At 37.9% G+C, this 12,758-nt stretch overlaps 1 protein-coding gene across 1 annotated transcript in view; it reads left to right on the forward strand.

Annotated features, from left to right (window-relative positions):
• The window catches only part of LOC136261097 (uncharacterized), a 40,766-nt gene that overhangs the window by 9,332 nt on the left and 18,676 nt on the right, over nucleotides 1-12,758 (forward strand). Inside the window, exons 2-5 of the mRNA XM_066055065.1 lie at nucleotides 6,830-7,315; nucleotides 10,077-10,268; nucleotides 10,324-10,515; nucleotides 10,566-10,949. Of these exons, the coding sequence (XP_065911137.1) occupies nucleotides 6,830-7,315; nucleotides 10,077-10,268; nucleotides 10,324-10,515; nucleotides 10,566-10,949 (1,254 nt within the window). The remainder of the gene's footprint in view (nucleotides 1-6,829; nucleotides 7,316-10,076; nucleotides 10,269-10,323; nucleotides 10,516-10,565; nucleotides 10,950-12,758) is intronic.

Genomic DNA, 12,758 nt, shown 5'->3' on the forward strand with positions numbered 1-12,758 from the left:
CAAGAATGGGAAAAGTATTCCTTCTGCTTTCCTACAGTGTCTATCAGTTCATCCACTCTGGAAAGTGGGTAACAATCTGGCACTGTATTTCTGTTATTGCCTTTATAGTCGATACATGTGCACAACCCACTATCATTTATAACTAACCCGGACACATATGGGCTACTGGATGACTCTATGCATTTAACATGGAGTAACTGATCCACCACTTCTTCCCACAAGGCATATGGCAATCTGGCAATCTACATGCCTTAAAAAATTTATGCTCTGACATTTTTATCTGTCCAATTAAGTCTGTTTCATCAAGCTCTTCATCTGACAAAGTGAACACTTGGTACTTTTCCAGTAATATTTGCAACAAAATAGGTATTACATTCATCAGGACTACAATCATTCCCTACATTGAAGTGTTCTTCTATACGTCCTTTTCTCCCTTGTAGCTGGTCTTCACCACTACTTATTCTTGCTATCAATTCAGGTTGTTTTGCCTAGTCAACATCACCATCAGATACTAGTGACACTTCTTCCACTTCCTCAGTACATGTCCCTTGTGAATTACTAGTAGCCCAATTAGTAAGTGGAATCTTCAGCGATTTCTCTCCGGACCACAACTCTTCAACAAAGTCACAACACTTCTCAGGTAGGTCATTAACTGAACTTAGAATACCAGTCTGAAATCCATCCTTCCTGTCTAGCCCCTTTACTTGTACACTTGCCAGCTTTGTCTGTTAAGGATTCAAATGAACATTATTAGCAAATAATGCCTTCAACATCTTACTCACTCAACTTACAGGTGCTTCTGATTTCCTTTCAGTGCTACTTTGGTCTGTTTCATTTGGCTTTTCATCAGGGTTAGTCATTGCTGTAACATTAACAACACCAGCAGCGCTTTCTTGGGTAATTGTAGAGCCATCAAGGAGTGATATTTGAAGGCTTAAGTTATCTAGGCCATTAGTACCCAGGATTATGCCACAGTTAGCTAGTTCCCCACTCAAGAATGGTGTGTTGGAGTCAACAACATAAAATGGGACTTGTCTTTCTGCTCCAGTATTCTTTACCTTTACTTGCAGCTGGGGCACTGATATAGCTCCTAAAAAGCTTCTTTCTGCACCTACTGACTGTCAGTCCAATACCAAGTTCTTGGAGTGACACTGCTCTCTCGTTCACCCTTGGTTCTCTTGGATTCGTGGCAGAATCTACTTTCATATCAATGAAACTAGAGCATCATGATCTAATTAGACTGTTGTTCTTACTGATTCAGTTCTAACTGGGTGGCTGATAATCTTCTTTCATTACACTGGCCTTCTGATCTAATGCATTCCAACTGCACTTTCAGTTTTGCCATATCCATATCTCTCTTCTCAAGCTCGTCTCCATGTGCCACACTCAGTTTGCATTTCTACTGCCACAATCTCCTAGTCCATTGCTTCTCTTTGGCTAGCAACATCTTTGCAGCTAGTAGATCTTTGGCTAGTAGCAACATCCTTGTAGCCAATAGATCTGCCCTTTCATCATGGGTGCCTGCTTTAAATTCTACAATCTTAACCTTTACATGCTCTATGCAAGCTGGACATCCATATGGCTGGTTTCCTTGTCTTCATTTCATGGCTATGCACTAGTGGTGCATTGCACACTAAACTGGATTGTACATGTGTCACGTGGGCATGGAATCAATTGATATTATAGCACCAACTTCATTTACAAGAAATGTACTTCTTCCTTACCCTCTACTGATTTGTGCATTCTCTGGCTGGCATCATAACCCTGACAACTTTCTTTCAGTCGTTTGTCTTGCCTCTTCCACAGACATCATAGTTGGCAGTATTAGTGTCTCTGCTTTATGCCGAATCCAAGTTTCTTTTACTCTTTTAAAATTAAGAGGATACATATCTCCATCTGGCATTGCTTCCTCATCACTTGACAGGTCGGGGATTTCACCCATACTCCTTGCACTGGTTATCTCTCCAAGTTGTAACAGTATTCATGTTAGCAACAATCATACAACAACATTAAACTGTTTTTTACAATCCGTTAGGCATGAGGTCCCCACCACTCACACTGTCCACGCAGGTGCACTCTTACACAGACAGTATAGTGAGTGTAAACAATAGCAAAAGTACACCTTTATTGCTGTAATAAAACTATACACCTTGTGCGCATAGCACTTCAACATTCACGTGCACCTGACTGTAGACATCAGGATGTGAAATAAGTGTGAATAATAGTGAAATACAAGTTTATACCCTGTAAATTACTTTACATCTGGCACATGTCACGTCTTGTAGCACTTTCAGCTGCACGTGCATCTGATCATAGACATTTGGCACCCACCAACAACATATAAATGTTTTGGTTTTGTATTTGAATGCTCTTAATGAACAAACCTTAGAATTTCAGTGCATTTATTTATGCATTAAATTTTTCATTTATAAGGTAGTAACTGATCAGCTGAAAGCAGCAGTTCACTGGTGAAGGATTAGGGAGTTAGGTATAAGGGTCTCCCTGGTTTAAACCCTGGGAAATTTGACATTTTTTGAGCCCATTTCTTGTAATTTTACACCAGATTTGTCTCCTTGTAACTCTGTAGCTGTCACTTCAATTTCTTTTTAGCCACAAAAAGTTTGAGCTATGATAGTTAACGTAGACACAGACTAATTTTCAAATTATTCCCTAAAGTGGCTTGCCCTGTAAATGTGACAAATAGTCGATCTTTCTTAATGCGGATAATCAGCCATGGCTCTTTGGTTATTGTCATATAGAGCTTGCCTTAATACATTCTTAAAGTATGTGAAATTTCAAGGAGATTGAGCTCTGCATTTGTGCTTCATAATGATTTCTGTAAAGTGTGTGAAAAAAGAAGATAACCTAAGCCCCCGAAGCAAAGAAAATAAACAAAGAAATTGAGCCAAGTTTTCAGAGCTCGTATTTTACAAATTCATTAAGTAGTCTTGCTAAATTTTGGTATGTGAGATGCCAAAGGTGGAGGGAATTTTCAATATAAAAATCATTCCATTTGGAGAAGGGAACATGAAGCTATGTACACATATGTAAAACCACACTGTCTTTCTGTCAATATACCCACGGTGTAGCTTCCTTAACCACATGGCATGCTACTATGTGTCTAGATCAATTTATTACTAAAGAGATTGGCTACTTGTTGTGGAATGTGAAGCAACCATTATTAGCAAAATTGCTTCTCCATAGGTAAAATAGGCATGAGGCTGTTATGCTCATAGAATAGTACTTTGAGTAGTGCACAAAAATTCACCTATTATGCTTTTGAGAAATGCCCATTATTCCCACAAAAATACCACCACCATCTTTAGCCAATAATGTCAGTTTATTGCTGTATCAGACTATTTACATTTGATGTTTCAAATAGTCTTCTATATTTTTAGCTGGTTGCTATATTAGAGCATTTCAAACTGTTCTATTCGAATTTCTGACTACTCTATTACAGTATCTCAATCTTTTTAATGGAATTGTGCCTTACTGTTAAAGCTTTACAACTGCTTCAAAATGCCAGTATGTAATGCCCAAATCTCACACATATGTATTATTTCCAAAATTGTGCCAGCACATTCACCACATCTCTAGCACCTTCAAGCATGTTAAGTACAATTAAAATTGTTATCATTTTATAACTTTTAGTAGCTGCTATGTTAAGGTTTCAAATCTCTCTGCAAAGGCCTGGAATGCTAAGACATTCAACTGTGAAAATATGTTGTGGAGTGACTTACAGTGGAACCTTTATCATCCAAAATGCTTTGGAGAAAGGTGTTTGTACAATGTAAGATTGAACATCCATACAATTATATACACTGCTTTGCTCAATTACTCTAATAAAGCATACACTTGTTACAAAATGCTGTAATTGAGCAGTCAATTTGGTGTTCAGATAATTGACTGTTCAGTAATAGGTGTTCGGATAATCCAGGTTCCACTGTATATCTATAACTATTTAGCTATATGCAAATAGACCATTACTGTGCTTCAGAACCAAAATCTAATTTTTACATCTGGATCTGCCACTTTTTAACAAAATCATGCAGATTTGCATGTTGGACCAAAGTATATATGTCTGTTTAACATTACGGTTGACAAGCTAGAAGAGGTGCATAGATGGCTGATTAGGCTGATACAAGTGCCCTACAGAAATGGTAGCTTGCATGCATGTAAACAAACACAAAATTGAAATACAGTTGCATGAAATTAGCATTGCGTATACCGATTTACTAATACAGCATACAGCCACACCAATTTAAAGTCACATGCAGTATAGATTATAGGAAAGGTTAGGTAGTAAATTTATCAAAGCAAAAACAGCAACTTATTTATTTATACTTAACTCTTTGTGTTTAGGCTCATAACCAGAAGGTTCAAGTAGTTCAGACAAACTTAGCTGTCACCTCTGCAATAACACCATAACTATTCTTACACTATAACACATGTACTCTGTATAATACTAAAGACATACATCCAGTATCAGTGTTATAACATTTTGTCCTTGTCAAGTGGGTCTCATCCGCTTTATTGAATATCTGGGTCTAATCTGAATGAGATCACATGTGATTGTAGAAGTTAATTGTATTAACAGAGATGCAGTTGTATTCAAAAAACTTATGTGAAGCCACACTCACCATTCTAGAGTATGTTTTACTGTCTGTAGGGATATGTGGAGCCACACCTACCTAACAGGATTGTATGCTACTCTCTATGGGCATGCATGGCATCACACCCACTGATCAGGATTGAATGCTGCTGTGATGCCACTTATGAGAATTTTAGGTTGCTATAATTGTCTGTAGACTTACATGGAGCCACACCCACTTATTGATCATTGTTAAAATACTCTTTGGTACATAGCTACTCGTCCTTTGCAGATGATCTGTCCTATAGTGTAATAACTTATATAATCTATAATCTATGCTATAAAAGGCTAACTAGTGGAGGTTGGGACTTGTGTACTTCCACTGCCTGTTTTAATTAAACTGTGTGCCATCCGGATTACTATTTGGTTAAGTGGATCAACTGACCCACTTACAACCCTGCCCAGGATTGCTGATGCACTTTGATTAATGATAGAGGGTTGGGTGCTTTCTTTGTAATGCTGCATGTTCTTATATAGTTAGATCATTTTAGTCTCCAACTAGTTTTCTAGGTCAGAATATTTGATTAGATTAATTCAGATTCAGCCTTTTTCAGTCAGTCTGTAATAATTAATTGTCCATTAGTGTATCTGCAGGTATAGATGACCTCCCTTGTTTCATTGGTGTTTATTTCTATGAATCCTACTCAAACATAATTATCCTTCCCATATATGCAGAGTATAGCCATGACTGAAGCTACTGCAGCTGGCTAAAAGGCACGTCTCGGGCTGAAGCAATGCCAAACAGTGACGAAATCAAGTCCATAGCCTTAATCACAATTAAGTTATGCTTGGCTGAAGGCATCAGTTAGTCAGTTAGTAGAAAACTTTATTAAATATATATTTACAAGTAAAAGAAAAATTAGGAATTTTAAGCTGGATTTGGGATCAAAGAAAGAAAAGAAGTAATGAAGCAAGGGAATAGCTAAAAGTGGTGAAACAAGGAAAGAGATGCCTATACCTGCAGATATACTAGTGCCTAGTGGACATTAAATCCCTAAACTTCAGTCTATACCCATGACTGAATTACGGATTAAATGTCCACTAGTATATCTGCAGGTATAGGCAACCTTCCTTGTTTCACCACTTTTTAGCTATTCCCTTGTTTCACTACTTTTTTCTTTGATCCCCAATCCTCATAATTTTTCTCTTTCTACTTGTTTGTAAACTTTTTTTTATAACATAATTATAACAAATGAACCAGCGCATACTACATTAAAAGAACGAATAGTGCTAGGAATGCCTAAAAAAGTAATTTTGCATTAGAACATGTGCCCCAACAATCAATTACGTAGGTGACCATTACACTTTGTTTCAGTTATGCTTCGCCTATTACACAGTGTTACAAAAACTGTCTCTACAATCAATCCAGTTGCTATGGAAAATACAGGCAATTAACCAACACAGCCACAGGGAAGCCACATCGTGCTATCATAAATTGACACTTTGTATTGTCAGCAAAAAAGAACTGGAACACAAAGGAGGACAAAGGCAAGTCTATGATGTGACAGTGTGTATTGTTTGTACTGTGGTTGGTGAAAAGGCACATCTTGGGATGAAGTGATGTCAAACAGTGAAGAAATCAAGTCCATAGCCTTATCCATTGTTGAGTTATGCTTGGCTGGAGGCATCAGTTGGTCAGTTGGCATAAAATTCTGTTAAATAGAAAAAAATTAAAATTCCATAGAAACTTTTTGGATGGGTTTGGAAGGCATTTTGGGCTTGGCTGTGCCTATCCAATGCTGCCAAGCTGTCATGAAGGAAACATGAGGCTAGTTTTTGGGTAATATATTTGGGTAAGAAGCCCAAACCTCCATGATCCCTACTATACAGTGCTACTGTACTGTATGATTATGTTTGCTGTGCAAAAACAAAATGATTATTACACAGAGATTCAATGATGATCTATTAAAGCCAATGTCAATTTAACAGTACATTTCAAACATTATTGTGTGTATATATATTTAATTGATGCTAAAATATTAGCAGACTGCACTTTTAGCATAAGCCATGAATTATCAACCTGATGGTGTTCCCAGAGTTACATAATCAAAATTTTAACACAGTTTATTTGTGCTTCTTTGCAACCACAAGCTTTCGTTCCTTTTCCATATAATGTCTAGATCCGTACATTAATTACTGTCCATCAGTTATTTTAGCATGGACACTTCTGTTCTATAGGTATCCACTGTATAGATGTTGTTGAAGTGCAGCGGATTGGAAGTAATCAACTTCCTCGGAACCGAATAGCAATTGTTCCACGTCAAAGTTTTACTTGTGATGGTAGACTTACCAACATCAGAGTTAGGCTGTTACGTGATACCAAGTTTAACAATTATCCTTACATCCAGATATGGAGACCATCATCACCGTTTTCAGTGACTTATACCAAGATTGGTGAAGTTGAGATACAAGAAAGTCATGTCACTCGTTTAGAATATTTAGAAGCTAGAATTCCTCTCACTGGAAATAACAGAATACCTGTTCAGGCAGGAGACATTGTAGGATTTTATCATCCAGTTGAATCTCGTTATCAAGTTAGGACCATAGAAACAAATGGCTATGTGGTGTATTTCTTTGAGGGATCTAATGCTATAACATCACTTTCTAGTAACAGTGCACTCTCTAGCACTGGTAGAAGGCAGCCATTAATCCAATTTACAGTTGGTGAGTACGGTTATAATCTGTTGTACAAAACTATTATAATACTATTGTGTTAGCATTCTTTTAAGAGTAAAATCCATGCAAAAATAGCCAAGCTGTAAGAAAGGGTGCTGGTTTTAAAAGCCTAGGCAAAAAAGTTGTGTAATCAAAGGTGGTGGCCAATAAATGGCTGCAATGATGTAAATTTTAATAATAGCTGTGCGCATTAAATTTATATCATTACAGCCATTTCTTAGCCACCACTTTTGATTTTTCACCCAGGCATTTAAAGGCTGCACCTTTTTTCAGTTTGGCTGATTTTGCATGGATTTTACTTCTTTTTGTGTTTTAAATACCTCAAATCCAGTTTTGGTTCTCAATTTCTTCTTATCTACAGACACAATGATGATTATGGAAGATAGAAGCTACAATAATATTGTATTGAAGACTTTATTTGACTATTTGTTAAAATGCTCTAATAGAGTGTACATTTTCTAAGGAGTTATAATAGAACACACATAGAAGATAATCTAGATTCTCCATTGGTATAGATCTATGAAATCATAAATGAGTAGGATTTTTATTTATAATGTAGAAATTAAGTGAGCTGATCAGCTGACAGCAGTGGTTTAACAGTGGTGGAGAGTTTGGAAAATGGGTACGTAGTTCCCTGGTTCAAACCCTGGATAAGTTTTTTGCGTGCCCTTTTAAATTCTCAGTGACTGTTCTATTAGAGTATTTTATCCACGATTTTATATGCACCAGGTTGGTTTTCTCCTTGTAACTCTGTAGTTGTCAATGTGAACCACAAAAGTTTGATCTATGATGGTTAACCTATGCACTGACTGATTTTTTAAAAAGTTTTTTCATAATTGGTTTACCCTGCAAGCATGACAAAATATTGGCCTTTTTAAAGCAAATCATCTTCCATTGTAGTAACTTAAGTAACTTTTATGATCACATCTGTGCGTTATAATCTTTTGATTGCTGCACAGTAATTATACAACCAAGTACTAAGAATAATACGAAACGCGGTTAAAATTACGTCATAAATAAATAAATAATTAAATAATTAATAATTAATGTTTGAGAAAACTACGAGGCCTAGAGACATGAACTAACCGGGGATAGATTCGCCTGTGAATGAAGGCACAAACGTATAATCGTCGCTCCTGTTTGTGCTGATGACTTGATCATACGTGTAATTCTATATAACGCCCAGTACCACACCCTTGCTTAATTACTTACATATTGCGCGAAGAAGATTAGTGATGCCCGTGCAGGAGAGCCAGAAGCCACTTGTGTAAACAAGAAGATTACAAGTAAGTTTTTATGTTTGTAACATCTCTAGGTATTTGTCCCGTTTCACTTTAGGATATTTAGCTCAAAGATTTTCGCTTAGGCTCCTAGGCTATGGGTAAACACCTCGAACAGGCTCTGCCTTCTGTGTACACCCTCCAGTGCCTAACTGGTAAAGTAGATAATAACAATAACAATCTCAAGTCTCCATGCCAGCTGCCAGTGGATTCATTCACGTAAATAAACAATACAAGAAAACATTAAACTGACATATGCCACGCTCTTTACAATAAGCTTACAGTTACATATAAAATACAAGTAAACAATTTTGTCTTGTGCAGCTGGCATGGCGAACTTTCTTTGTGTTGGTGTCAGGCAATTCAATACGTGCTTAATCTTTTTTGCCTTCACCTGGCGTAGCTACTAGGCTCTAGTGGCTTGGCTGTCTTCCTTTATCTGGTTCATCTGGCTTGCATACGCCTACAGCATTGTGTAGCTATCTCCTGAAAGTTGTGTATGTATAACTATAGTGTGTCACCCATCACTGTGCCATTGCTACATCACTGATGAACCTTACTTAGCTCTAGTTGATGTTGATATGCATTGCTGTATATTGGCTAATAATTTTTATCTGCATGGTGATGTTGCCTATAATGTATTGCTGCATACAATACTGCAATAATGTATAGTTCTCTCCTGTATGTTTTGTATACATATACTTTGTACACATCACTGTGCCATTTATACCACACCAATGATGTACTGGCACTTAGCTACTGGTGGCCTTTAGTTACGATGCCACTATTGTGTTATATCTGTCACTACTGTGACATATTGAGTTGATTTGGGGATAATGCATTCACCACCTAATAGCCTCACCGGGGGGCTGTCACGTTGGTGTATGTACTTGGTTGTATGTGACGCGGTCCTAGTAAATATAATAATAATAATGATAACTGTAGTGCATAAATTAACCTTAATACCTCCTTGAAGTACACCAAATTTCAAGATGATTGAGGCATGCATTTGCTTTTTTATAATGGTTTTGGTAAAATGCACAAAAAAGAATAACCTAAGCCCCCCAAAACGAAAGAAAGAAATTAAGCCAAACCTTGAGGGCTCATATTTCAAGGCAACCTTGCTCAAATTTGTATATGGGATGCCAAAGGTGGAGGGCATTTACAGTGTAAAATCATTTTTGGAGAAAGGAGCACAGAGCTGAAATTGCATTTTCTTTCTTCCTGTCAATATAACCACAGTGTGGCACACCGGCTTTCTTTGGCTGCACGGCACACTACCATATTGTGTCTTGACAGGTTAAAGTGGACTGGCAGATATATAACTGGAGCATTGCTAGACACAATCAATCTAAAAATGTGTGTTTGAGAAAAAATAAATTTCATACATATGAAAAGATATTTTAAGTACTTTCATTTGTTATTGGAAACCACAAGCAATGTAGTATCATTCTTGTGTATTTATATAGATGTTCAGTGTACCTTAGCAGCACCATCTAATGGAGAGATAACATCATGTAGTTCTGGTAGCATTGGATTGGGTTATGGAGGAGACACTTGTAGTTTCTCTTGTAACACTGGTTATGAGCTAACTGGTAGTGACACTAGAACCTGTCAGAGTGATGGGAGCTGGAGCGGTAGTGATGCTGTGTGTAGAAGAAGTAAATATTATGTTGTTTGCTGCTTACACTTGATTATGCATCATCTATTATATAGTCCTTTGTCCATCACTTGACAATCCTGAAAATGGAATGATTAATTGTCCACTGGGAGATGATGGAGTTACTTCATATGAAGATATTTGCACATACACATGTAACAATGGTTATGAGCTAACTGGTAATGACACTAGGACCTGTCAGAGTGATGGGAGCTGGAGTGATGGTGATGGTAATGTGTGTGGAAGAGGTAAATGTATATCCCTTGCTGCTTACACTTGATTACATATCATTTCTTAGTCCTTTGTCCATCACTTGACAATCCTGAAAATGGATTGATTAATTGTTCACTGGGAGATGATGGAGTTCCTTCATATGAAGATATTTGCACTTCTACGTGTGACTCTGGTTATGAGCTAGACACTGATAATACTAGAATATGCCGAAGTAATGGTAGTTGGAGTGGATCACCAGTGTCCTGTATCATCATGAAATGTCCCTCATCACCACTACCAATGAACAGCATATTGGCGGAGTCTTGTAATAGCACATATCAGTCAATGTGTAATCTACAATGTGAAGAAGGCTTTAATGGAACTGGAGACTCATCATATGTGTGTGATGTGTTAAGTGATGGATCAGTAATGTGGATGGCTAGTGGGGGAGGATGGAGTTGTGAAAGAAGTAAGTTATTTTGTTGATGCAATGTATTATATAGTATGATAACTGTATATTAAGGATTCTCCCAAAGAAAATGGTGCCTCCCAAATTGCTGCCATTTAATGTTGTTCACTAACCTTACTACACCACAGCCTCAGTTTAATGCCCCTGCTCCTTTTCTCTTTGTTTATTGCTGTCATAGGCCTCATACATTCAGTTGACTGTTACTCTTCTTTTTGGTTATTGCTGTTGCAGACTGCACACTATCAGTTGATTGTGGAGGGGTTGATAAGTGCACAAGACCTTGACAGCTACATATGGGCCAAATTTTTTGCAGTATTTTTAGATTGTAGGCCAAAAATGTTAAGCCATTGATACCAGACTTATTAAGGCAGATGCTTGGGTAAGCGAGACATCTGGGACAGGGCTATTATCAGTCCTTCCCAGACTCTTGCCATTCTAGGCCACTCATGGTGTTGACCTATGCATAACATGAAACTTTTTGGCTGTCATCCTACAGAGACCTTGCACTATCACATTCCCTCTATCAGGAATGGAGAGGCTGCATTTACAGCTGTAACTCTGCTGACAACATCACTCTGTGTAAATGTAGTGATCTGCACAACTTTTAAAAGCATGGTTGAATGCTTGTTTAGTAAAAGACAGATTGGACCCTAGCTTGGAGTGTGCCAAAAAGGCAAAGGGTGAACCAGCATTTGCTCTAGTAGCAGTGATGCCAGTGCTTTTGCCAATATTTGCCCGGCATCTAGGCAGTGATATCGGCCCATAAAACGTGTGCCTAGTTAATTTTTGTATTGTTTGTTGCTGATGCTGCTGCAGTTGCTGTTTCTGCTGATAGTAGAACCTGGATGTGCATAATGCAGTAGTGCTGCTGCTACTGTTGCTGATAGTAGAGCCCACATCTGTAATGCTATAGCTTGAGATGTATGGTAGCTCTAGGAATAAATGTTGGTGCTTTGCTATGCAGGTATGGCTTTACTGCACTGCAGTAGTGACACTCTGCAAGGAAAGAACAGGACAAACACACAAACCACAGGCAAGCACACAGATAAACTGCCGCAGCTGAAGTGTACAGGGCTAGAGGGTGAATACACAAATACACAAACAAGAAATGCACAAAAACCAATATACGTTCAGGGGCAGATCTAGGATTTATAAAGGGGGGGCTAACTCAAGGTACTAATCTCTTGGGTGGAGGTATGCAAAGCATGCTGGAACTAGGGGGATCTGGGAGCATGCCCCCCCAGGAAATTTTTGAAAAATAGATGCTAAAATACTGACATTTGGAGACACTTCCACATAAAATGGATATTTCTGCCTGTAGATATTTATATACTGCCTTTAGATTATTGATATGGCTCAATGTAGCATTTGTTGATGGAAAGGTTTTGGTAGGTTCAGACAACCAAGCACATGATGCACCCCCTCACAATTGCACAACAATAGGTGCATGTTAGAACAATAATGTTGAAAGTGGAAAATTTTGAAATTTGAATGATATGAGATTGAATCTGAGAGCATTTTCAATGGAAATTGTGTACCTGAATTAAGTATTGCCATACATCAAGACATACGGTAGTGTGTCGTGCGGCCCAAGAAGCCGGCGCGCCACACCGTGAGTATATTTACAGGAAGAAAGAAAACGTGATTTTCACACCTTTGTAGCTCAGTGATCCTTTATCCGATTGAAACCAAATTTACTGCAGAAGTGCTGGCTAGGTAGGGGAGTCCACAGTCAACAACGAACAGTCAACTGAATGTGTGAGGCCTATGACAACAAATTTTAAGAAAATAGCTCCAGCCATTTCCGAG

This window comes from Dysidea avara, chromosome 7 (genome assembly GCF_963678975.1).
Source record: "Dysidea avara chromosome 7, odDysAvar1.4, whole genome shotgun sequence".
In the NCBI taxonomy this organism is placed as follows: Eukaryota; Metazoa; Porifera; class Demospongiae; order Dictyoceratida; family Dysideidae; genus Dysidea; species Dysidea avara.